This window comes from Lissotriton helveticus, chromosome 1_1 (assembly GCF_964261635.1).
Source record: "Lissotriton helveticus chromosome 1_1, aLisHel1.1, whole genome shotgun sequence".
Classification (NCBI taxonomy): domain Eukaryota; kingdom Metazoa; phylum Chordata; class Amphibia; order Caudata; family Salamandridae; genus Lissotriton; species Lissotriton helveticus.
Window position 1 is genome coordinate 1472782603 of NC_136057.1, and position 27940 is coordinate 1472810542.

At 45.5% G+C, this 27940-nt stretch overlaps 1 protein-coding gene across 4 annotated transcripts in view; it reads right to left on the reverse strand.

Moving 5' to 3' along the window:
• DGKA (diacylglycerol kinase alpha) overlaps positions 1-27940 on the reverse strand; it is a 387021-nt gene that overhangs the window by 189280 nt on the left and 169801 nt on the right. For all 4 annotated transcript variants that reach the window (XM_078686412.1, XM_078686395.1, XM_078686404.1 and 1 more), the window contains one exon: positions 24737-24813. In XM_078686412.1, coding sequence (XP_078542538.1) covers positions 24737-24813 — 77 coding nt within the window. The remainder of the gene's footprint in view (positions 1-24736; positions 24814-27940) is intronic.

The window sequence follows — 27940 nt, forward strand, 5'->3', positions numbered from 1 at the left end:
TACGATATTATATTTTCGATATTTTTGTACTTACCATCATGAAGATATAACTCCGATATTTTTGATGTCGATATTTTTGTGTCGATATTTTTGTATGTAGATATTCTGTCTGTCGATATTATGTCATAGATTCGCTGCAGCACTGTCTAGAGGACTTAAAATGAGGAATTACTGATTAGACCTGAGAAGCAGGTAGCAGCACTGTCTAGAGGACTTAGAATGAGGAATTACAACTCGGACCAGAGAACCAGCACCCGGAACAACCAAGGACAAGCGATGGGCCAGCTAGAAGCCCGTGTACTGAGTACACCATGCCACGCAGACCAGCTCATGCTTGCTGCTAGGCTCAACCTAAAACACAGGATAATAGGGTTGTTATGCAGAAATCAGAAGGAGAGGGGCAGTGAAACAATGGCGGAAGGAGTGAGAGGAGAGGGGCAGTGCTGGGAGAGGTAGACACTGATGGGAGGCAGGCCAATGGTGGGAGAGACGTGGCGTAGAGGGAGTGGCAGGAGAGGTGGTAGTGACGGAAATGGTGGACAGCGACTGGAGTGGTTGTGAGTAATAGCAGACATGGGCAGTGACAGGTAAAGCATGCATCAATGCTACAAGTGGCTGAGAGAGGGCTGTGAGAGGCACTGACAGGAGAGAAAGAGAGGAAGGTCTCACTGCACAGTCTGCTGCCCGCAGTACATGAGTGGAACCCCACTAAGCCAATATGTATCCTCCTGCTGCTAGTGGTGTCTCTAGATGTGACTTTCAGGGTCACACAGTGGCCCTCAGATAAAACTGGTAGGGCCAATGGTAAAGGGCAATTGTGAAGAGTTTGCGTGTGCATGCTTGCGTTTCTCTGCATGCAAGTTTGCTTACATTTTTTTCATATACCTGTGTGTGTGTGTGTGTGTGTGTGTGTATATATATATATATATATATACATACATATTTGTATATACATCCACACACAAGAAGTCATATTTAACCATTTACTGCAAACATGTAGACACATGTATTGATAAACAATAAACAATTTCTGCTTTGCAGTGAATGATGGACATACTAATGTGTGTGTCAAGGCAAGCTGCCTGTGATTTCTTTGTTTCTACCTGTCATTGGATGACATTCAATAGCTATGGTGGGGGGCCTGGGGGAGTTGGGACAATTGAAGCTGGGGCACAGACCCCACCTGGCTCCCTCCTGGAGACACCAGTGACATCGGTCCCTTAATGGAGCTGGTCCTTTTTGCGCACCTCTTCCTTCCCCCTTCCCTTCCCGAATACATTTGGGGAAGCGTAATCTAAAAACATTGTGCCTAGGGGAGTGCGCTTGGCCTATCAGAAGTTTGAAGGCCACTGGTGTAGACGTCATGCCCTCCATTGCCTGCTCCATGACAATGTTCCTTAACTCCCCTTGATCTGGGGGTATTGCTACGACTGAAGCATCAAGGATAGAAGACAGGGTACTACTCCATACCCCTCCAGTGCAGGAGACCCTATGACTAGCGTGAGGGAGTTCCCTTTGTGGATGGCTCTCTTGTGCGACCCTGTGTAGAAATCTGATTTAATTCGCCAAAAGGAGTCCCTTTTGTGTTTTCCTCTATAGAAGTATGTGCAAGTGTCACAAAAGAACAACTTACTTGCTGTTTTCAGGGGTCAAATGTTTATTCCATCATTGTTATAATGTATATTAAACTTGTTTTGGGCGTTTTTTTTCAAGGTGGGTGTGCTTCTTTTGCGAAAAGAGCTTGTTTGATTTTGATGCCTATTCTAATGGCATTGACTGAGGGGAGTGCACCCACACACTGATGCAATTAATGTTCATAATCGAATGGCTTGTCACACATGTATTTGGTGTCTGTTCTTGTTTGTTGGAGGGGAAGGTGGCACAATACAGACTCATTTATCACAGCAAGTACGGCAGCTGCAGGTGGAATACTCAATCCAGTATTCCTACTCCGAGACAAACATCCAAAAGTCCCACGTGGATGGTCACAGAAGTCCTGTGTAAGTGCTAAAGGGAGGGAAGGCCATCCTTACGGAAGAGGAAGCCACACACACAATATTGTGTCATGCTTCATCCTTCATTCATCGCTCATAGAGCCATGAATGATAAAGGCCCAACTTTAATGAAAAAACGTGTCACACACTACATCCCAGGTAGGCACCTTAGATCCTCCACAGATCTACTTATGAAACAGACCAGAATAAAGAGAGCCAGATGGGGAGGTAGATCCTTCTCGCATCTGGCCCCGGGACTATGGAACTCCCTGCCTAGGGAAACACGCATGCTAACGGGTGAATTGGCATTCAGAAAAAAGCTCAAAACATGGCTCTTCCCGTAAACCTCTATGCAATCTCTGCCAATTCTCTCAGCGCTGGGAAGCCCCCTGGCAGTTATGCACTATATAAATCCATAAACATAGACATTAGCAACCTCTCCCCACCCTGCTTGGACAGTGCCTCCAGGGCGGACTCGACCTCCTGTTGGACTCTGTGCAGGAGGGAGTTTTTAGATAAAAGCTAATGGATAATAAAGGGATCACGATCAGTGATTTAAAAGTAACTTAATATATCCCGACTATTTGTCTTTCTTGGTGGGTGCATTAGGAAAGGTTAAGGGAATACTTTAAAAAAAAAATTACTGAGTGATTAAGTGATTTGCCCAGAATCACAGGATGTTGAGACGACGCCGAGAATCAAACCTGGTTCCCCAGTCCCTTTATCGCCAGCTCCGGCCATTATGCTACATTCTCTTCCAGCACAGGAAACCTTCCGACCAAACATGCTCATCTGCAGCAGCTGTCCATGCCACGAGCGCAAAAGTAACAGCCCTTTCATGGTGAAAATACTGCCCGGATGCTGGTGTGGAAAACTCGGAGGCGGGAGGAGGCAATTAAAAGCCGCAATATACAACCAGTTTTAACTGATTAACAGAAATAGTAGAGTGTATTCCTGGAAAGGAGGTAAGCCCGCACACAGGGATTGGGGAAGGTTACCTAAGGTAGAAAGGGTTCCCCAATATTGAATGGGTGGCACACTAACATGCAGCAACACTGAGAGGAGTACAGGCACATATTAAAAACATTGAACATGTGTACTGAACGCCCATCCCTGTAACACCGCCAGCATGGCGGATGCCAACATCAATGATATGCTCAGCAGGACTAATATAAGTTTTTAGAAGATGAGGATTCAGATTACGAAATTACACTAAAGTCGACCACCTAACCTAACATAAAAAAGCACTTCATCTCCCTGTGTATAAAAAATAAATATGACCGCTCACAAGCGCATCCTTTCTTCTGCACCCTCTAACTCAACTTTCAGTCCATCGTGCGAAGACACAGAAAGGCTGACCGTGGAAGTTATGGAAACTGAAGGGACACAGTCTAATAGAGTCCGTCTAAACGAGTGTGCTACTGCTAGCTGCTGAAGGAGTATGACCCGTGAGTGACAGGGCTAGTACTTGTCGTGTCCTCGACTCAATAACGACAGACTATATGTATAGTTATTACACAGAGCTTTATTGTCTGCCTCTTAGTCGGTCCCTGTCCCTACTCTAACTAACCCCATCCTGTCTATGCTCCTCCTCTTCCCTTCACGCCCGCTAGCTCCGCCCACCCCAGCTACTAGACTGCTGACTACATAACATCTCCCCCCTTCTTAACAAACAATAGAACAGTGTGTTAACTCATTTCTTCAATGAGTCTCTTTGGTCGCTGGATATCTCGGCGGGGTCGCATAGACATGGCTCCAGTAATATCACCACTCAAGGGTTCACTTGGCTGACCTCTGCTCACTTGGTCAGACTCTTCAGGGGTGAGCATGTCAGTCATGGTTATCAAAGGTCCTTTCATGTCTCGAGGACATTTCTTAAAATGTGATATGTTCCTGGTAACTCGTCGTTGATCAGATTCCGCAGTTAGCATGGTGCCCTTCTGTTGGGTAACCAGCAAAGGTTCATCTCGGAATCGACAGTCAGTCTTTCTTTGTTGACCTTGTTTGACAAAAACATAATCTCCTTTGTACAAGGATGGTGATTTCGCTCTCCTTTTGGCATCGGCATATGACTTCATTTTGTCTTTATTGCATTGATCAGTTGCCATCATCTCTTGATGGCTGCGGGTTGGTGACACTGCTCGCAGGGCCCCTTCCCAGGTTGGGATGCGATTTCTCATAGGACGCCCTAGCATGAGTGTTGCAGGGCACTTTCCGGTGGTCGAGTGAGGGGTTGTCCTATAAGCTCTGAGGACCTCGTTGAGGGCCACTTGCAGGTCCTTCTTTTCAGCCGTGGCTTGCTGAAATGTCTTTTTGATCGTGGCCATAAACCTTTCAATGGTGCCATTCGCTTGTGACCAGAGAGGTGTAATTTTCCTGTGATTGAAGTCCAGGTGCTTTGCCAACGCACTGAATTGGTGCCCATTGAACGGAGGTCCATTGTCTGTTTTCACCTCTTTGGGGACACCCCACGTTGCGAACACTTCATCTAGCACTTTGAGAGTGCTAGAGGCACTTGTGGATAACACAAATTGTGCGATGGGAAATCGTGAGTATTCATCAATTATGGCTACCACGTATTTTCCGGATTGTAGTGGTCCGTAGAAATCCATGGCGAGTTCTTGCCATACTCCACTGGGTAGGGTGGTCATTTGTAATGGGGCCGGTGGATCACCTTTGTTGGTCAGCTGGCACAGATGGCAATCCTTCAGAGTAGACTCTACCATCTGGTCGAGAAGGGGAAACCACACGCGTTCCCGGAGAGCTCGCTTTGTTGATACTACTCCTCTGTGGCCTTCATGGGCAAGATTGATGATGCCTTACCGTAGTTGACTAGGAACCACGATCCGTTGACCTCGTAGTACTACTCCATCTGTGGTGACAGACGGTTCGTCACAGACGTGTCGGAATGCTTGCATCTCTTGCTTGACAGCCGGGTCATTATCTTCTTCTTGAGAATCATGTCTCCACCGGTTGGTCTGAATCCGACGGAGTACTTTCTGCAAGATGACGTCTTGCGCAGTGACCTCTCGATGACTTCCATGGGAATGGCAGGTGGCAATGCCTGGTCGGCCACGAAGTGGATGTACTCCTCGGCAATGGATGGTTTGGAGTCCGACGATGCATGAGGGTGTCGGGACATGTAGTCAGCCGGGTTCTCCGCCTTCCCGGGTTTGTGGACAATGGTAAAAGTATATTCCTGAAGTCTGAGGCCCCATCTCTCAATCCTCAGAGGCATTTTGGATCTGGGGTTGCCGTAGATGGTGGCCAGCGCCTGATGATCGGTGATCAGGGTAAAGTGTTTGCCGTAAATGAAGACATGAAAATGTTCACATGCCCAAACCACCGCAAGACTCTCCTTTTCAGGTTGCGAATATGCCTTCTCAGGATCAGACAGACTGCGACTGGCATAGGCAACGATGCGTCTCTGGTCAGAGTCATTATCATACTGCGCCAAGATCGCCCTAACCCCACAGGGCTGGCATCCACCGTGATTTCGGTTTTCCGTCGAGGATTGAAATACGAGAGGTTGTCCGCAGATTCCACTGCATGCTTGATCTCTCTGAACGCTTGTTCACACTGGGGCGTCCAGTCAAACGGGTGGCCTTGTTTGGTGAGGTTGCGAAGGGGATGGCTGATGGTCGCATAGTCCCTGATGTAGCGAGCACAGTAGCTGGCCATCCCTAGGAACGATCGCAGTTCACTGACATCTTGTGGGCTCTTGGTGTTATTCAGAGCCGCAATCTTATCCGGATCAGGCTTCATCCCTGCACCCGAGAAAATGTGGCCAAAGAATTTTAAAGTGGACTGGTGGGACTCGCACTTATCTTTGTTTAATGTCAGGTTCGCATCCAGCAGGGCGTGACAGACGCGATCAAGTGCTATGTCGTGCTCACGGACATCGGAGCCATACACAAGAATGTCGTCGCTATAGTTCAGAGTGTTAGGGATGTGTTGAATGATCTGCCGGATTGCCTCTTGAAAGATTTCAGCAGCTGATGAAACACCAAAACTCAGTCTCTTGTATCTGAAGAGTCCTAAGTGAGTTGCAAATGTCGTAATGTAACGGGACTTGACGTCCAGTTCCAGCTGGTGATAGCCTTTGTTTAAATCCAGCTTCGAGAACACCTTCGCCCCGTTTAAAGCAGAAATCATGTCGCTGAGATGTGGCCCAGGGTGGCGCTCCCTTTCAATCTCCGTGTTGGGTAGTCGCATGTCAACACACAGTCTCACCTTGCTAGGGGTCCCTTTCTTTGGTACGATGACCACTGGTGATACCCATGGTGTCGGACCTTCCGTCCGTTCGATGATGTCCGCTGACAGGAGGTCATGAAGTTCATCCTCAACAGCTTTTTGGAGATGGAATGGAACCCGTCGAGGGTGCTGTGCTACAGGCCTGATTTGTTCATTGATGTGTAGATGTATTTGGCATCCCTTCAATTTCCCTAGTCCTTGAAACAGCCTGGGAAACTTGCTGACACTGTCCTGGTTATCAATGACCTTAAATAGGATTTCAACAAGGCGGAGACGCTCTGCAGTTGGTAGGCTAAGTAAGCAGTCTGCCTCCAGGCCTTTGATGACATGTATGACTGCTGGTATGGTGATGGCGTCATGTTTGAGGGTTGTTGGAAATTTGCCCAAACAAGGGAGTGGCTTCTTGGCCATCCAAGTGAAGACTCGGACCGGTGCATAAGTTAGTAGGGGCTTAGGATTCATTCTCTCATATTCTGTGACCGGGATATAGTTCAACGAAGCCCCGCTGTCCAACACAAATTTAGTGTCATGGTTCCCTACTTTTATGTCCAAGCGTGGATATTTTTTGAGTTGGTCGGGATCTGCGATCATATTCACGTATTCTACTGTGTATTCTGAATCTCTGGACGATGATCTGGAGTCCCGGGATGGTGATCTACGCTCCCATCGAGATCTGCGCGACTCTCGGCTGGAGTGTGACGAGCCTGAGGACAATGTGGACTTTCCTTGGACAGCTCTTATGTGATGTTGTCTGATGTCGGAACGAGATGACCTCGCCGTTTCGCTTCGCCTCTCCTTGTGATAGTCCCCACACATTGCTTCGAAGTGGTTAGTCCGCCCACATTTCCTACATCGCTGACCCATGGCAGGGCAGGTATCTACATGAGGATAGTCATATCCACACCTGTAACATCTTTTTGTCCTTTCCGGTCTCTGGTCTCTTCGCCCAGGTTCTCGCCTCCTGTGGTCCGGACGTCGTTGGCGAGATGACGGTCTCGGCCTCCATTGCTTTTCTTTCGAGTTCCTTCGGCTGCTGCCTTTAGCCTGGACACGTTGCGCTTGTTCATGACTCACATTGCGCCCCGTTTCAATGGTGGTGGCATGTTCCTCGGCCTGATCATAGACACAAGTCATTTCTTCGATGTCGTCTAGTTCATGGGGTTTTCTCAGCAGCCGCCTCCTGAGGGTTTTCGAGTGGCATCCATCTATAATTTGTGACTTGATGGCGGCATCTGTTGAGAAGGTGTCGAATTCACAGTTTCTCGACAGTCGCCGCAGTCGGGTGATGAACGCGCTCATCGCTTCATCCTTTCCTTGGCGTGCTTGATGAAATGCATGACGTTCGTAGTCTACATTTCTCTTATGGAGGAATTTTTTGTTCAATGCCTCACGCACCTTGTCATAGGTTCCAGCATCTGCAGGGGGAAGATCCTTGATTATCTTGCTTATTTCTCGACCTGCTAGGTTGCGGAGGGCAATCAATTTTTCTTTATCTACTGTTACTTTGGATCCCTTGATGTAATCTTCGAAATCTTCTAGCCACTCTTGCCACTTGGGGTCCATGCTCCCTCCGGTGGTCAGGGTTAAAGGTTCCGGGGCCCGCAGATGCGACCCTCCTGCAATGATGATTAACAACAAGGGGTGGTGAGGGACAGAGTCTCTGAATTAAGCAGAATACTCTCACCCAGTCAAGAGATCAGGGCTAGATCCAACACCGTTTTTTAGCTCATTGCACCATCCCAGTTTCAGAACCTGGCTGTATGCAAATTAGTCTGTTCCTGTCCCAGTGCATGATGGGAACAGGGCAAACCAAACTACAAAAGCCAATTCTTACACTGGGAAGGAAACAAGCTTCCGGGGACCGGTTTCTGGCATTACAGCCGTCTTCGGCCCGGCTTGCTTGAATCCTGATGGTGCAATGAGCAAGGGACTCATGTCTGAGTATACCCTTCCACGCTTAGGGTGGACAAAATTATTAACAACAAGGGGTGGTGAGGGACAGAGTCTCTGAATTAAGCAGAATACTCTCACCCAGTCAAGAGATCAGGGCTAGATCCAACACCGTTTTTTAGCTCATTGCACCATCCCAGTTTCAGAACCTGGCTGTATGCAAATTAGTCTGTTCCTGTCCCAGTGCATGATGGGAACAGGGCAAACCAAACTACAAAAGCCAATTCTTACACTGGGAAGGAAACAAGCTTCCTGGGACCGGTTTCTGGCATTACAGCCGTCTTCGGCCCGGCTTGCTTGAATCCTGATGGTGCAATGAGCAAGGGACTCATGTCTGAGTATACCCTTCCACGCTTAGGGTGGACAAAATTATTAACAACAAGGGGTGGTGAGGGACAGAGTCTCTGAATTAAGAAGAATACTCTCACCCAGTCAAGAGATCAGGGCTAGATCCAACACCGTTTTTTAGCTCATTGCACCAACTCAGTCAGATAACCCTATATAGGATCACGATCAGAATTTTCATACAGCCCAGAGAGAAGATAACACCCCGAAAGGAAGCCTGGAGACAAGCAGCTGAACAAGAAGACTCACTACAAGTAGGTCCCCAGTTCTTTACAAAGAGGGGGTTGCTATATAGAAAGGTGGGTAGATCTATGCCCGTCCAATTACTAGTGCCTCTTCCCTATAGGGAAAAAGTCCTATTCTTAGCTCACAGTCACTTACTGGGTGGACACTTTGGGGGGGACAAAACCGAGAAGGCCATTCTGGAAAGGTTCTATTGGCCGGGTATATATTGTTGGGAATGTACAGTCTGCCAAAAAACTAGCCATCACGTTCCACCCCGCGAGCCTTTGAAACCTCTGCCTGTTATTGATGTGCCCTTTTCCCTGGGTAGGAATGGACATCATAGTACCCCTTTTACCCTCACGTAACGATTATCACTATGTTTTGGTCCAGGTCGATTATGCCACCAGGTTTCCAGAGGCCACTGCCCTCAGACAACCCAATATCACACAGATAGCTAAAGCCATGATTAACATATTTTCACATGTAGGGTTTCCTAAGGAAATAATCACAGATCAGGGCACCTTTTTCACCTCCAAGCTGATGAAGCAAGTGTGTCAACAGTTGAATATTAAACAGATCCGTACTGCTGCCTTTCACCCTCAAACAGACGGATTGGTAGAAAGCTACAATGCTACACTAAAAACCACACTCCGAAAATTGCTAAATTTAGAAGCATCAAAATGGGAGGATATGCTTCCGTTGGCCTTGTTTGCCTCACGATGTGTACAGCAAAAGAGTCTAGGTTATTCCCCATTCAAATTACTGTATGGGAGGCCACCGCGTACCCTTAAGGATATGGCCCGAGAAGAATGGGAAGAAGAGGCTGATACATCAAAACCCTTTTTAGAGTAAGTAACAAACCTTTAAACACATTTGAATCAAGTCCGTGAAATTGTAAGAACCAACCAGGAACAAGCCCAAGATGCCCAAAAGAACCAATACGATAAGTCTGCCAAGGACCGGTCCCTACAAATAGAAGATCAGGTTCTACTACTACGCCCCACATCAGAACATAAACTATTAAGCTAGTGGCAAGGACCCTTTACAGTGGTTGATAAGGTAAAGCCTGTCACTTATAAAATAGAAAAGGGTCCTTCAGGGAGTCCCACTCAAATCTACCATATCAATTTATTAAAAAATGGGAAGGTCCCAGATCGGTGTTGGTCATTGAATCATCCTCCTCCTTAGTTGAACAAAGAATAGATGCAGACCTGGCTGCCAACCTCAGACAAGAGCTAAAAGAAGTACTACAACCAGTACAAGTCGTATTTTCCCTAGTCCCAGGTTGAACTAACTTGATAGAACACGAGATCCACACTATAAGCAGGAAGACTGTTGGCCTACGTCCATACCGAATCCCTGAGGCTAGAAGAGTCTGAAAGAAAAGAGCTATGTTGTTACAAAGTTGCTGAGAGGTAATAACAGGGTCCGGGATCTGCAGGGATGTCAGAGAGTCAACAACAACAGGAATTAGAGAACCTCCTGAATAAAACTAGGTCTGGCTCCCCATTAGATGCCTGTCCGCTTAACATCCTCAAGCAGTGCAGGGAATCTCTCCTGCCCCCTCTTGTTGAGATCATGAACAGGACTATGAGGGACGGCATCTTTCCTCAGCAATGGAAGAGGGCAGTGATAAAGCCCTTGCTCAATAAACCATCTCTCGACCCTGGGGTTTTAAAGAACTTCCGCCCCATTTCACTGCTCCCTGCTCCTGCGAAGATGCTTGAAATCCATCTGAATAAGCATCTCGCGGGCTTCGTGGAAAGTTTTGATCAGCTGGATTACTCGCAGCATGGTTTCAGGAGGGAACATAGCACCGAGTTGGCCCTCACCATAGTGCTGGATAATATCCGCACACGAGTTGATGGGGGCCAGACCACCCTCCTGATCCTGCTAGACCTTACGGCTGCCTTCGACACCCTTTCTCCCTCGGTCTTAACATCACGCCTGAGGGAGATTGGGGTTGAGGGGTCTGCCCTGTGTCTGCTGACCTCTTTCCTTGACCAGAGAGAGCAGAGGGTAAAGCTGGGGGATTTTCTATCTCCATCCCTGTCTGTGCATTGTGGGGTCCCTTAGGGGTCGGCATTAAGTCCGACCCTTTTTAACATCTATGTGACCCCACTTGCCAGACTGATTAGATCTTTCGGGATAGAGGTAGTCTCCTACGCCGACGACACCCAGATCCTCGTCTCTCTCTCCCAGCCGGCCAGCTCGGCTGCCTCCAATTTTAGATCTTGTATGGAGGCAGTCGCTCAATGGATGATCCACAATTCATTGAAATTAAAAGGGGAGAAGACGGAGGTTATGGTGTTCGGAGGAAAGGAAGAGATATGGTCGGCGAGCTGGTGGCCGGACTTACTGGGAGCTTGTCCTGTCCCTGCTACATTAGCTAAAAACCTAGGAGTCCTGATTGATCCTACCCTTAGCATGCGTCAACAGGTCAATAGAACAGTTTCAACCTGCTGGGGCATAATCTATGTACTGAGGAAGATTAGACACTATCTCTCCCAGCAGGCGAGAAAACAAGTTGTGGTCGCTCTCATTGGCTCCCGTCTGGACTATTGCAATGCGCTGTATGGGGACTAAACAAGGGTCTGCTGCAGCGCTTGCAAATGGCCCAGAACGCGGCGGCCAAATTTGTATTAGATCTGCCCAGACGTGCCTCGGCCACCTCCGCCAGAAAATCGCTACACTGGCTCCCCATTGAAGATCGGATCCTCTTTAAAACTTTGTGCATAACCTACGGGGCCCTGGCCAGAGGCAGTTCTACTGGGATCGGATCCATCTTGTCTCCATATACCCCCTCTAGGAACTTGCGCTCTGCCAACAAATTTCTGTTATCAGTCCCCCGCACCCGTAGAGTCAAATGGGGTGGCAAAGCCTTCTCTACTCTGGCACCTAAGTGGTGGAATATTCTTCCGGTGGAACTTAAGTCCCTTCCCACCATGCAGTCATTTAGAAAGGCTCTGAAAACCCGGCTTTTCGCGAAGTCATATTTGTAGTTGTGTTCTGCCTTTTTTGCTTTGATTTGTTTTGTTAGGCGCCTTGATGCCTTCGGGTTTTAGTTGCGCATTATAAATTTTATTTCATTCATTCCATATCACCGGTTCCATTCCCCAAAACCAAAAAAGACCTAAGAGCTTTTCTAGGCCTTTTGGGGTATTATAGAAGGTTTATCCCCCACTTTTCACAGATCGCTATTCCCCTAACAGATCTGCTGAAGAAAGCCATACCAACCGAGAAACACCTGAAAACCCCCTCTCCTACAGAACAAGCTTCATTCCAAGAACTGAAACACCTTATCACCTCCCAACCCCTTCTTTTGAATCCTAATTACGAGAAACCTTTTATCCTCCAAACAGACGCGTCTGACCATGGTATCGGGGCAGTTTTGTCCCAAACTGACGACCAACAACAAGAGCGGCCCATTATTAGCCGCAAACTGTACCCTAGAGAAACCCGATATGCAGTAATCGAAAAAGAGGCACTAGCCATTAAATGGGCAGTAGAAGCGCTCCATTATTATCTAGACGGTAGGAACTTCCTCCTTTATACAGATCATGCCCCTCTTGAATGGGTGTCACAGAACAAAGGACATAACCCCAGAATCTTAAGATGGTTCCTGGCTCTTCAACCTTTTCAATATACCGTCCACCATAGGAAAGGTAAAGATCAAGCCAATGCAGACTTCCTCTCTAGGTACCCTCAAAGTCCTTTTCTTGTAAACAAGAATGATAGGGTAGGGGAATATGAGGTGGATCAGGATGTCGTAACACACAACTGGATTCCTTACCGTCCGCATGATGATACCGATGAAGACGGTATCACACACTGCCCGATAACGGAGAGTATTTTCCCTGCCCCACAGCGCGACAGACTTGAACCGGAAGTTGTTTCCCCCGGAAGTATCGGAGCGCCACAGCCTGACCAATCAGGAATTAGCCAAGGAGGTCAGGAGCGGCAGAAAAAGCCGGAAGCTGGGACAATCAGGGTCTCCTTGCTTCTGTTTCCGACCGTTCCTCTGACATTCCCACTAGTGAATCTGTTACATTTGACGACTTAACAGATCTGCTATATTGTTCTGGACTCCTGGAACGTGTTGGGCTAGAAGAAAAATGTTCTGGGGAATAGCCCATCTCCATATGCTTTGTGCTAGTTGGGAGAGCTGTAGGGAGTGTGTCCCGTCTTGTTTCTGAATGTAGTACATTGCTGTCATGTTGTAGATGCGGACTAGGACAGCTTTGCCTGATATTTGTTTCTGAAATGACTTTAATGCTAGAAATATGGCTAGTAACTCCAGGTGATTGATGTGGAGTAACCTTTGTTGAGGCGTCCACTTGCTCTGTATTGTGTGATGTAATAGATGCGCTCCCCAGCCGGAGAACGATGTGTCCGCTGTTAGTACAATCTGTGGAACGGGCTCGATTAATGGTCGCCCCCTTAGAAAGGTTTTGGGTGTTCCACCATTGCAGAGAACGGTGTGTGCGGCGTCCACCAACCACAGATCTGTAAGTTGACCTTGAGCCTGGTTCCACTGACATGCTAAGCATTCCTGTAGAGGACGCATCTGGAGTCTTGCATGCGGTATTATAAATATGCAATAGGCCATCATCCCTATTAACTGCATGAATACTCGAGCTGGAAGAGAGTGTTCGGTTGAAATTTTGTTATGAGGCTTTGCATGCTTGCTATCCTGGGAGGATTGGGATATGCAAGTGCTTTTGAAGTATTGATTGTGGCACCCAGCTACTGTTGTATGTGGGACGGTTGTAGGTGAGACTTTGCAAGGTGTATGGTAAATCCTAAGTCGTGTAGTAGTTGGATTGTAGCGTAAGTGTGATGTACACACTAGCTATATGACTTGGCTTTTATGAGCCAGTCATCTAGGTATGGGAAGACGTGAATTTGCTGTGTTCTTAGGGGCACTGCAACCACCGCCAGATATTTGGTGAACACTCTGGGACCTGTGGTGACTCCGAATGGGAGTACCTTGAATTGGTAATGCTGACCGTCCACTACAAACCGGAGATATTTCCTGTGAGAGGTGTGAATGAGAATATGGAAGTAGGCGTCCTTGAGATCTAAAGTGGCAAGGAAGTCGCCTTGTGAGAGAAGAGGAAGGACTTGTTGAAGCGTGACCATGTGAAAATGGTCTGAGTGTAAGCATAGATTTAGGGGTCTGAGGTCGAGGATAGGTCTTAGAGATCCGTCCTTTTTTGGGATGAGGAAATACAGGGAGTAAACCCCTGTGTTTTGCTGAATAAAGGGGGACTGGTTCTATTGCATGTTTTTGTAGGAGGGAGATTACCTCCTGTTTTAGTAGTGAAAATTGTTCCAGTGACATTGGGTGCTGCCTGGGTGGTATGTTTGGGGGGTAGAGGTGAGTTCTAGACAGTAACCTGTTTGAACAATTTGGCTCACCCATCTGTTTGCGGTGATGTTGTTCCAGACAGGAAGGAACTGAAGCAATCTTCCCCCGACCAGAGTGGAATGGTCGAAGGGAGGGAAGTCATTGGGTAGGGGTGGAGGCAGAGCGGGTATTGTTGGTCTTGCCTCTACCTTTGTTATAATGTCCTCTGTAACCTCCTCTTTGATAACCTCTGGTAAATGTGGTCTGGGTGGGAGTTTTGTAAGAGGTGGAGAGGTTGTCAGAGGAGTAGCCTCTGGAGGTGCCTTTGTAAAAGGAGCGGCAAAAAGAACGTGTGGGAGCTTGCGATTGCATGGCTCCCATTAATTTAGCAGTGTCAGTGTCTTTTTTATCTTCTCCAGAGATGAATCCATCGTAGGTCCGAACAAGTAATTTTCGTCAAATGGTTGGTTAAGGATGGAAGTTTGTGCTTCAGGTTTTAAAGCCTGAAATGCGTAGCCAAGCATGTCTACGCAGAAGGACACTTGTGGTGATAGCTCTGGAGGCGGTGTCTGCTATGTCTAGAGCGCAACGGATGGAGGGTGTTAGTAATAAGCTCACCCTCCTGTATGAGGTTGTTGGTCCTGGTTTTATATTTGTCCGGAAGGTGTTGCAATAGAGTCTCTAGCTCATCGTAGTGTGCTCTATCATACCTAGCTAACAGAGCTTGAGTGTTGGCGATACGCCATATGTTAGCTGCTTGTGACGTTGTGCGTTTACCAGAAGCGTCCAAGAGTTTGGACTCATTGTCGGGAGGTGGAGCATCCCCTGATGTTTGCAAGTTAGCCTTTTCCTGACGTTAGAGACTACTAAGGAGTCCAACGGTATGTGGCCCTTAATACATGCTGGGTCTGCTGGGGCGGCTTCATATTTCTTCTCTATCCTGGGGTTAATAACCCTAGCCCTAACCGGATCTTTAAACACTTCTGGCACATGTTTAATTACTCCTTTGAGTAAAGGTAGAATGGAGGTGGACTTTTGTGAAATATCAAAAGTGTCCATTAAAAAATCCTCTTCCACAGGGTCTGTGTGTAAGTCAACCCTGTGGTATTGTGAAGCTCTGTGAACGAGCTGGTTGAAACCCATAGTATCCTCTGGAGGGGAAGGTCTAGAGGGGCATCTGGTGTGTTGTAATCGGTAAATGGTCAAAATATCGATTCCAAAATATAGACTAACCTAAATATCGACTCCAAAATATAGAATGGACAAAATATCGAATGGACAGAATATAGACATCAAAAATATCGTTTTGAAGGTAAGTAATGTAATATCGATTTTAAAAATATTGACAGTCAAAGTACATAATTTAGTTTATTAAAAATATCGAAATTTTAATAATATCGAATTTTTTAAGTGTTTTGTAAGTTAGTATATGTGTGAAAAGTGTATATATTTTTGTCATTTATTTTAAGTAATTATTTTTAAGTTATTTAAGTTTTTGCGTAATTTAATTCTGTAGCGGGTTGTGGGTTTATAGGGGAATAGGGTGGGAAGTAATTTAATTATAATTAATTACATATGTTAATTAATTAATTGGTATTTATTTAGAATAAATTATTAATTAATTTTTAATTGGTAATTAATTAATTCTTAATTGATAATGAATTGTTATTAATTGATTAATTGATAATTATGTGAATTAAATTAATTTATTTTCTGTAGCGGGTTGTGGGTTTATAGGGGAATAGGGTGGGAAGTAATTTAATTAAAATTAATTAAATATGTTAATTAATTAATTGGTATTTATTTAGAATAAATTGTTAATTAATTTTTAATTGGAAATTAATTAATTCTTAGTTGATAATTTTTATTAATTGAATAATTGATAATGTGAATTAAATTAATTTATTTTCTGTAGCGGGCTGTGGGTTTATAGGGGAATAGGGTGGGAAGTAATTTAATTGTAATTAATTAAATATGTTAATTAATGTATGGGTCTTTATTTTAAATAAATTGTTAATTAATTTTTAATTGATAATTAATTAATTCTTAATTCATAATTAATTTGTATTAATTGATTAATTGATAATTATGTGAATTATATTACTTTATTTTCACTAGAGTGGGAATAGTAAAATGTACCCCTATGCTATCCAACGCTTTCCCTACTGTTGCACTCTCTGGAGTGGGAATAGTAATTTTTACCCCTACGCTATCCAACGCTTTCCCTACTGTTGCACTCTCTGGAGTGGGAATAGTAATTTTTACCCCTACACTATCCAACGCTTTCCCTACTGTTGCCCCCCCCCTGGAGTGGCAATAGTAATTTTTACCCCTACGCAATCCAATGCTTTCCCTACTGTTGCACTCACTGGAGTGGGAATAGTAATTTTTACCCCTACGCTATCCAACGCTTTCCCTACTGTTGCACTCTCTGGAGTGGGAATAGTCATTTTTACCCCTACGCTATCCAACGCTTTCCCTACTGTTGCACTCTCTGGATTGGGAATAGTAATTTTTACCCCTAGGCTATCCAACGCTTTCCCTACTGTTGCACTCTCTGGAGTGGGAATAGTAATTTTTACCCCTACGCTATCCAATGCTTTCCCTACTGTTGCCCCCTCTGGAGTGGGAATAGTAATTTTTACCCCTACGCTATCCAACGCTTTCCCTACTGTTGCACTCTCTGGAGTGGGAATAGCAATTTTTACCCCTACGCTATCCAACGCTTTCCCTACTGTTGTACTCTTTGGAGTGGGAATAGTAATTTTTACCCCTACGCTATCCAACGCTTTCCCTACTGTTGCACTCTCTGGAGTGGGAATAGTAATTTTTACCCCTACGCTATCCAACACTTTCCCTACTGTTGCCCCCTCTGGAGTTGGAACAGTAATTTTTACCCCTACGCTATCCAACGCTTTCCGTACTGTTGCACTCTCTGGAGTGGGAATAGTAATTTTTACCCCTACGCTATCCAACGTTTTCCCTACTGTCGCACTCTCTGGAGTGGGAATAGTAATTTTTACCCCTACGCTATCCAACGCTTTCCCTACTGTTGCACTCTTTGGAGTGGGAATAGTAATTTTTACCCCTATGCTATCCAACGCTTTCCCTACTGTTGCACTCTCTGGAGTGGGAATAGCAATTTTTACCCCTACGCTATCCTATGGTAATAATATTGTGTATTTTTTATTAATATTATGTTAATATATATATATATATATATATATATATATATATATGTGTTTTAAAAGATATGATTGTATATTTTTTTATAAGTTAAATTAGGTATTTAATAATCTTAAAGTAATTTAAGTATTTTTAAGTATATTTTAGCTATTTATTTTTAATATTTTTTTAAGAAATTTGATATTTTTACAAAGTATATATATATAAACGATATTTTGGGTTCGATATTTTGGTACTTACATGTTTGTAGATAGGAATTCGATATTTTGTCTGTCGATATTTTGGAATCTATATTTTGGGTAGTCTATATTTTGTCCCTCGATATTTAGTCAGTGATCTATTGTAATCATCCCAGGGGTCTGGGGTAGAAGATGGACTAGTGGCTCATCATCTGCACCCTCCCCTGTGTCATCAGAGGTCTCATCATCGTCCACTGGTGGAGGAGATGGTGTAGAAGAGTGGAGTGGTGGAGAAGGAGGTGGAGGAGGAGGTGGAGAAGAGATCCTGAGAGGAGATGTAGCAATGTCTCTCTTTTTGGGTGGTGGAATTAGTATAGGTGTGTCCAGTGGTCTCTTTTTAGAATGGAGAGTCAGCTGACCAGTCTTTGGGTCTTTTAGAAGAGTTTTTCGGGTGGACCTTGTTTGAAAAGCTCTTCTGCTGGAGGTTGGTCTTTCGGTGCCGAATTTTTCGGTTCCGAATGCTTGTGCGCCACCGACTCCGGAGCAGTTTGTGCTCTTTATGCATGGAATCGTGATGTTTTACAGTCTATGTAGGAGTCTGGGGAACCAGTTGTTTTTTTGGCTCCGATGTCTTTTTCGGCTCCGGAGGTTGTCTGTAGTCTTTAGTAGCGTTTTTTTGGTCGGTTCAGATGGTTTTTTCGGAGTTGAGGGATTGGTGCCAGTAGGCTTTGGTGCTGAGTGTGGTGCAGAGGCAGTAGTCGGCACTGAGGAGGAGGAAGAAGGCAATGGCTTCTTTTTAGGTGTCCGGATTTCAGCACTGACGGCAGGCTGACTCAAGCTTGAATGGCCTGAAGGCTAAGTTGTTGACTTCTTTGCCGGGCCCGGAGGCAGGTTGTGAGAAGTACTGTCTCGGTGTGCACCTGGGCCTGAAGGTGAAGGTGTGACCGAAGCCTTTTTCTGTGTTGGGGGAGAGGGTCGGGGTCGACGTCAGTACTTACGACCCGCTGCACGGGAGTGATGTCTTCGACGTCAGAGTCATCGGCTTCGTAGGCGCTGATGAGGCCTTGTTTGACTCGCTCCTGTTCCGATACATCGACGCCCTCCTGGAAGATGTCGTTGGGAATGGATGTCGACAAGCGAGCCATGCGTCTTCGAGCTTGACGATCTCGAATAGTCTTCTTGGAGCAGAAAGAGGCACAAGCTGGACAGACTCTGGCCTCGTGCTACGGTGAAAGGCAGAGGTTACACACCTCATGAAGATCTGTGTGGGAACTTCGACCCACAATGAGGACACTTTTTAAATGGAGTCCTTTGCATGAGCCAGATGTAATGGCCTAGGTAGGCCCAAAGGCCTTCGTCGACGACTGGAATCGAGGACTTCGAACTTGGAGAGATGCGCGTCGACTAGGGATCTCGATCGAAACAATACCGGAGAAAGGGGTGAAGGATTACGCGTCGAAAGTTGAATCCGTAACGGCACCGAACTGGAGCACGATAAACACATCCGAGCCAGATGGCGGAAAAAAACAATCTGAAAATGGAGCCAGTGCCCATGCGCACTATCATCCAAAGGAGGAGTCACCTATCTCGTGACTTCTAAAGACTTTTCCAAGACAAAAACAAGTGCAAACATCCGGGACACTACCCAAGATGGCGATCTATGCATAGTGTGTGATCTGCAGCTCCTATGCCTCGAACCTGTGCTTAGTTTAATGAGACAAAAAAGAGGTGACAAAAAAGCATTACATTGAAACACCCATGCAGAATGCAAAAAGTGATTTGAATCTATGGTTACAACATGTGACCAAGTGAGGTGCAATAGAAAGACCTGTGAAAATATCGATAGGTAGTTCTGTGACATATCCTAGCTTAGTCAGAGAGAAGAAACGTATTTCTAACAATAGAGTACCGAAGATGCCAAACCAGCATGGTACCATGAATCCCCTATAATCTAGGATAAGAGAGTTAATGAGAAAATACAGTACAGCAATATCTAGAACAATCATGCTATTTGTTTCACCAGTGTGCATGAGGCATGTGCAACGCCTCTGCATGTTTCATTCAACCATCACATGTAATTTGAGTGCTGTGGTTTGCCGTGCAGTGTCACTTGCATCCCGTGTTTCTTTTTATCTGGTTACGGAGAGAAGGTCCTGTGTTTACATAAAATGTAAATTGTAAAACTTCCTGTTTTCCCATTTTTATAAAAGGCTGTTCATAATGTGCGTTTCAGGTTGGACTCATCTGAGCACATTTATGTTTTCCTATTTTTCACAATGTTCCCACCTCACTGAGAATCCAGGCACATTAGCCCCGAAAAGGTAGTTAGGGATCTCTGGCCCAGAGGAATGCCCCAGAACCGAATAGACTTCTAGGATGGGCAGAAACATGTTGAGTTTTGGGGCAGTGTGAGTCATGGCTCTCATAGTATTGCCCCACTAGTTTTTAACCTTTCCTAATGCACCCACTAAGAAAGGCAAATAGTCAGGATACATAAAGGTCTTTTTAGCCTACTGACCTGGAACCCTTTCTTATCCAGTAGCTTTTATCTATGAACTCCTGCGCAGAGTCCAACAGGAGGTTGTGTCCATCATGGAGGCACTGTCCTACCAGAGTGGGGAGAGGTTGCTGATGATGATGCAGGACACAATATTGTGTGTGAGGCTTCCTCTTCCGTAAGGATGACCTTCCCTCCGTTTAGCACTTACACAGGATTTCTGTGACCGTCCAAGTGGGACTTTTGGATGTTTGTCTCAAGGCAGGCATACTAGATTGAGTATTGCACCTGCAGCTGCCATACTGGTTGTGGTAATTTGGTCTTCCCAGAATGTTGTACGGCGTCTTACCTCCTCCTCTCTCGTAGGTTTTAGGAGTATAATATGGAGTTCCTGGACTGATAAAGCACTAGCTGGATGCACAGTAGGTATGGTTGTTTATTGGGGTGGGGATGCATGTTGTGTACTGCATGTTGTCTGTGTTCACACTCTGGCATTGGAAACTCACTTGTGCACAAAGGGATCAGTCTTTATTAGGCGGTTTGGGGACTACTTCCTGACATGTTACAAGCATCCCATCATCAAGGGAGTAACAAGGGGCTAAATTCGCTGGTTTTCCTGACCTTTTGGGCCTTATCTGGCTCTGGGACAATTTCCATAGCGCTCCAGAGTTACTGCCTGGATCATCTACTTCATTGGTCTTTTGCGTCTTTATTGTTCAGATTAGAAACATATCTACAACTTTGATGAATAGAACTTAATGCCATCACTTTGAGAGTGGGACCATGACCTCCATACTAACGTCATTGTATAAAGAATATTAACGGTCATCGGATTCCTGCCCTTTTCAGGTTTTATCTGATTTCGCATTTCGTTTGCCTAGCGATTCGATATTTGGCTAATTCGCATTCCTCCTTTGGAAGGGTCATTGCCCTAAGGAGCCCTGACGAAGTTCTCTTCGAGAACGAATCGCGTTGGCTGAACCTTCTGTTTTGAACCTTCGTATAAGTTTGATAAATAAAGAACTTTGAAAATTCCATTGTCAATCCTTGGACTTCTTTAACCCTATGCATGCCCTTCATTTAGCTGTTAAGGATCTGGAGCACAGCGGCACCATAAGACGGTTGTTGCCTGGGATAGTGCGTGGGACCAAAACTGAACGGTGAAACTGGTGTAGAGGTGCAGGAACGGTGGTCCGCCGTCTGTTCTGCTTTGTTGTAGGACTTCTGTGACAGTCCAAGTGGGACTTTTGGATGTTTGTCTCAAGGCAGGCATACTGGATTGAGTATTGCAGCTGCCATACTAGTTGTGGTAATTTGGTCTTCCCAGGAGGTAGGATGGCCTCTTACCTCCTCCTCTCTTGTAGGTTTTAGGAGTATAATATGGAGTTCCTGGACTGATAAAACACTTGCTGGATGCACAGTAGGTATGGTTGTTTATTGAGGTGGGGATGCATGTTGTGTACTGCATATTGTCTGTGCTCTCATTCTGGCATTGGTAACTCACTTGTGCACAACACTAAGGGATCAGTCTTTATTAGGCGGTTTGGGGACTACGTCCAGTCATGTTACAAGCATCCCATCATCAAGGGAGTAACAACAAGGGGCCTACATTTGGAGTCTTTGCACTTGAACAAGTTACTTGTGTCAGCACTGCCAGGCTTCTCACGTTAATGCATGACCAGCTGCTCCTACCCAGGTTTTTTCTCTGAAATGTGGGACTTATTGTCTTGTTTAGTCTAATTATATGGTTTTTATATGGCGTATGGCTACCAGGAGACCTCCCAGTGCTGCAAAAAGGCACCGTTGGATCATAGAAAGCTGAGAGGAAGTTAATAGAAAAACAGCCACGTCTTCAAAGATTTGCAAAAGGGAAGTTCGTGCTCCAGGAGGTGCAATGCTAGAGGTAGAGAATTCCAGAGTCTGAGTGCCAAATAGTAAGAATGACTGCAGCCCCACCGGGCTCTACGGATCCTAGGGACAGTCAGTAGGTGAGGTGAAGTGGATTTGGGGGATCGCCCAGAGAGATATGGGGAAGATAAACATCTTAGCAGTAGGAGTCCTCTATTTTTTATTGGGCTGTGCATAATGCATAGGGTCTTATAGTGGACTAGGGGTTCCACGGGAAGCCAGTGGAGGTCTCTTGAGAGCCCTGGTGGCAGACTGATGCTTAGGGATGTTCATCAAAGTTGAGCAGCAGCATTCTGCATGGTCTGCAGCCTGTTGCCCACATAGTGGGGTGAGCCAAGATGCAAGGCATTCCCGTAATACAGACGTGAGAGCACAAAGGCCTGCACGATTACTCTTCTAGCTGTAAAGGGGAGGAGGTCGAGAACCTTCCTCAGTAATCTTAAGACACTGTAACAGCTGGCAGCAAGTTTGTTGGCTTGACAGTCCATAGTGAGATTGGAGTCAAGCCACATACGAAGGCTCTTTATGGATTTTTTCATGGTGGGCAGCTTGGGGTGATGGAGCAAGGTGGAGAAACAAAATTTTGTGTACCCCTTGCAAAGTCACACTTCCATAACTTGAACTAATTGAATGATGTGTGATTAATCAACTTAGAATAAGAAATGCACCTACACAAGTACACGTGGGAACTAATTTTTCTTATGTTGCAATCATAATTAACTAATTATGTGATTTTGTCGTGTCCTAAACTAATAAGCAGGTTTGAAATAATGAAATGCGGCATAAATGTGCTTATTTGTTTACGTATTTTGTGGCAAAACGTGTAAACAGGTGAGTATATTACGTCTGAATGTTGCTTATCTGCTAGGTAACTACTAATAGGGAAAACCTTAGTAAGGGGGAGGTAAACAGAAGGGTTAAATTTCCAAAATTAACATTTGTTTGTGTTTGTTTCTATGATAGTTCCCATTGTGGCCTGTGAGGCCTAGCGAAAAGATGGCTGACTTATTAAACTGCGAATAGAAAATGAACTGAGCATGTGCAACCCTAAGTCCGAGTTGGAATGCGAGCTGCTGGTGCCTGGAGTGAATGCAGTTCAAGGACGGTGTGGCCTGGAAGTCTACATGGCTGCCAAAAAGGATGAGCACAATGGTTCTGAACGTGAGAAGATCTCGAGAAGTTGCTAGTTGAGAACAGGACTAGGCCGGACATTGCCCAAAACAATGACCCTTTTAAAAATCTAGCTGACGGAAGAAAAACAAATAATGTAATGATGAGGTGATGCTCATCAACCCCAAATTGTCCAATCAGATCTCAAATTTATGCTGAAAGTTACTCTTTTAGATAGATAGAGCGAGTGAAAAAGGTATAAAAAGTGCTGGTTTTAGTGAGGAAAAAACTTCTTTTCGATTTCCTACCGAGATGCTGTCCGTATGCTGATTTTTCCTGAGATGTAAGACTTTGAATAATTTTCTATTTTCTTTGAATGAGAGATACACTCTAGCTGAGGGTTTTTTGTTAGGGAAGTTAGGAGAAAGGATGAATTTTGGGAACTATCTGTTTTTTCTAATACTTGCATTTCTGAAATTTAAATAAAATGTCTATTTCTGAATTTTCCTAAATAAATGAAATTAACTGTTTGAAATAAAATTCTTATTTTCCTTTAAAATATTGTTTTGAATGAAGAAATAAATAAAGTGAATAAACCTTTAGACATGTTAAATTTGCTTTTAATAAAAATTTGATAAATGGAGAATTAAGCTGGTCTTGAGTTTTACTACGCCTAATTTTTACTAGCAGATTCGTCGACTACAGTGGTGGTGTGTCTAAATAAATGTTTTATTAATGAAAACCATGGTAAACTCATTTAAACTGCAGGTGTAAATAGTATAAATATCTAGTTTTAGTTTTAGACACCCCGCTATGATACAGCAACTCTCCTTCGAATCTCACGATCCATGAAGTAGGATGGGAGTAATTTTGTGAATGACTCGCAGTGCTATGGGCCCCACTGATGAGTAGGTGTATGATTTAGTACTTCAGGGAAAGGTGACATGGTATTAGAAATTATTTCCGGAGAACCGCTGTAGCATCAGGGGCATTGCTGCAAGGATTATTTTCCAGCAGCATAACTTCAGTTTTGTCCTTGTTCAGTTTCAATTTACAACCAGCTATCCATTTGGCTACTTCCTGGAAACAGGGAGTAAATGATAGGTGGCTGGAGCAGGAGTTGGGGGAGATTGACATAACCAGCTTTTTCAGTGTTGTGTTGAGGTAGGAAATCCATTTGGGTGGGATGGAGAAGTTCCTTGGATTCAAGGAAGGTGGAAAGTTCTTTATTAACATGTTTTTCTAATAGCTTGGAAACTCCAGGTAACAACGAAATAGGCCTATGCTATTCTAAACTAGAACTACAAGTCCCAGAATTCAAAGAAAAAACCTAGACTGGAGCAGCTCATCACGCATATACCTGGGACACATGGCAGCTAGTTATGGATAGATTGTAACTGTTCTCCTTGGAAATGTATACACAGCTCTCAAGGTCTCCCATATCTGGGGTCGGAAGCGGATCTATTTCCCCTTTTTTGTTGCTATCTGTTCCAATATTTGCATTCCTACACATTTATGTAGTTTTTAAATTCAGAACTACAAGTCTCGGAAAGCAACTAAAAACTGGACTGGATAAAATAGCCATGTCTGAAGGATCTTCTTCATGTTTTGATGTATGTCTGCCTTTAGCCCACTACTGAAGCCATTCCACTGAGAGTGAACACCAGCTTCTTCTGTAGAGTAACAATGGAAAAGTAACAATCGGAAGAGAAAGAGCTAATGTCGAGGTATTCCTCACCTCTCCTTGCAGGTGGGAGGCCAGGGATCCTCCGGGCTTGAACTCGCTCAGGACATCTTTCACTTTTTTCGTACTGTCTGCAAAATAATAGAGCAGAAAGGAAAATTAGTTTGAATAAAGGCTGGCCAACCTTGGTTGGGGTAGTGCCCCAGGTGGGACTTGGAGACTGAAAGAGGGGTACGACAAAGACCAGCACACTGCAGTTGAAAAATATATCAGTACTTTATCCCAATTCAAGAGCACTCAAATCAAATGTTATGTCTTAGGACAGGGATAAAATCAAAGCAAACTTTTTTCACGTACAGAACAAAATAGTGTCACCAACATCAGCACAATCTTCCCCGACACATACAGAACAGGTACAACAGTGCCAAGAGCATAGCAACATTCAAAAACGGTGCAAGCTTCACTCATGGAGAGAACAAGTATAGTCTGGGCAACTGAGTGCACATTTCACTCACTCATGCAATGCATACATCTTATAAGGGTGCAGTAGAAGTTTCTCTTGCACATAAAATATGTAGATACATGGGCAGCAGTAGTGCAAGCTTCTTTCAACATCAGATATAGTAGGGTTGCAACAATGCAATCATTTCTCAGAAAAAAAGACCTGAATGGCGCGGGCTTTCCACACATAGAACATGTAAAGCACAGGCAGCATTGCAAGCTCCCCTCTCCCACATAACAGCCATAACTGTGGCAGCAGCACCAGCTGCCTGCAGCCTTAGAAAAGATATATCACAGACAGCAGTAATGCAAGCCCCCTGACCCTCAGGGCAGGTTCAGCATTGGCTGCAGCTATGCAACCTTCCTGGTCCTCAAGACAGGTATGGCACGGGCAGCAGCAGTGCAAGCTTCTTGCCCTCAGCACAGGTTGGGCATGGTCAGCAGTGCAACCTTCCTGGCACTCAGGGCAAGTTCAGGGTGGGCAGCAGTCCAAGCTTACTGACCCTCAGGGCAGGTTCGGCATCAGCACCTGTAGTGGAAGCTTCCTGTGGTTTTTGAACAGGGACATCACAGACCGCAGTGCAAGCCTCCCTAAGATCCCACAAAGTTGTCGGCAGTAGTGCAAGCGTCCCTTTGGAAATGCATGGACATCTATAGAAAAAGACTCATCAAACATAGAACAGATACAGCATCCGTACTAGTAGTGGAAGATTGCCTCGCCTTGGGTACAGACACTGCTATGGAAGCAGAATTACAAGAATCCCTCACTTCAAACACAGGCACCCGATGAGCAATATCCGTGCAAGTGTCCTTGGTTAACAGAATAGGTACTGCACAGGCTGCAGCAGAGCAAGCTTCTCAAACACAGATCCGTCACAGGTAGCAGCAGAGCAAGCTTCTCAAACACAGATCCGTCGCAGGTAGCAGCAGAGCAAGCTTCTCAAACACAGATCCGTCACAGGTAGCAGCAGAGCAAGCTTCTCAAACACAGATCCGTCACAGGTAGCAGCAGAGCAAGCTTCTCAAACACAGATCCGTAACAGGTAGCAGCACAGCAAGCTTCTCAAACACAGATCCGTCACAGGTAGCAGCAGAGCAAGCTTCTCAAACACAGATCCGTCGCAGATAGCAGCAGAGCAAGCTTCTCAAACACAGATCCGTCACAGGCAGCAGCAGAGCAAGCTTCTCAAACAAAGATCCGTCACAGGCTGCAGCAGAGCAAGCTTCTCAAACACAGATCCGTCACAGGTAGCAGCAGAGCAAGCTTCTCAAACACAGATCCGTCACATGTAGCAGCAGAGCAAGCTTCTCAAACAAAGATCCGTCACAGGCTGCAGCAGAGCAAGCTTCTCAAACACAGATCCGTCACAGGTAGCAGCAGAGCAAGCTTCTCAAACACAGATCCGTCACAGGTAGCAGCAGAGCAAGCTTCTCAAACAAAGATCCGTCACAGGCTGCAGCAGAGCAAGCTTCTCAAACACAGATCCGTCACAGGTAGCAGCAGAGCAAGCTTCTCAAACACAGATCCGTCACAGGTAGCAGCACAGCAAGCTTCTCAAACACAGATCCGTCACAGGCTGCAGCAGAGCAAGCTTCTCAAACACAGATTTGTCACAGGCAGCAGCAGAGCAAGCTTCTCAAACACAGATCCGTCGCAGGTAGCAGCAGAGCAAGCTTCTCAAACACAGATCCGTCGCAGGTAGCAGCAGAGCAAGCTTCTCAAACAAAGATCCGTCACAGACTGCAGCAGAGCAAGCTTCTCAAACACAGATCTGTCACAGGTAGCAGCAGAGCAAGCTTCTCAAACACAGATCCGTCACAGGTAGCAGCAGAGCAAGCTTCTCAAACACAGATCCGTCACAGGTAGCAGCAGAGCAAGCTTCTCAAACACAGATCCGTCGCAGATAGCAGCAGAGCAAGCTTCTCAAAAAAGATCCGTCACAGGCTGCAGCAGAGCAAGCTTCTCAAACACAGATCCGTCACAGGTAGCGGCAGAGCAAGCTTCTCAAACACAGATCCGTCGCAGGTAGCAGCAGAGCAAGCTTCTCAAACACAGATCCGTCACAGGTAGCAGCAGAGCAAGCTTCTCAAACAAAGATCCGTCACAGGCTGCAGCAGAGCAAGCTTCTCAAACACAGATCCGTCACAGGTAGCAGCAGAGCAAGCTTCTCAAACACAGATCCGTCACAGGTAGCAGCACAGCAAGCTTCTCAAACACAGATCCGTCGACAGGTAGCAGCAGAGCAAGCTTCTCAAACACAGATCCGTCGCAGATAGCAGCAGAGCAAGCTTCTCAAACACAGATCCGTCACAGGTAGCAGCAGAGCAAGCTTCTCAAACAAAGATCCGTCACAGGCTGCAGCAGAGCAAGCTTCTCAAACACAGATCCGTCACAGGTAGCAGCAGAGCAAGCTTCTCAAACACAGATCTGTCACAGGTAGCAGCAGAGCAAGCTTCTCAAACAAAGATCCGTCACAGGCTGCAGCAGAGCAAGCTTCTCAAACACAGATCCGTCACAGGTAGCAGCAGAGCAAGCTTCTCAAACACAGATCCGTCACAGGTAGCAGCAGAGCAAGCTTCTCAAACAAAGATCCGTCACAGGCTGCAGCAGAGCAAGCTTCTCAAACACAGATCCGTCACAGGTAGCAGCAGAGCAAGCTTCTCAAACACAGATCCGTCACAGGTAGCAGCACAGCAAGCTTCTCAAACACAGATCCGTCACAGGCTGCAGCAGAGCAAGCTTCTCAAACACAGATT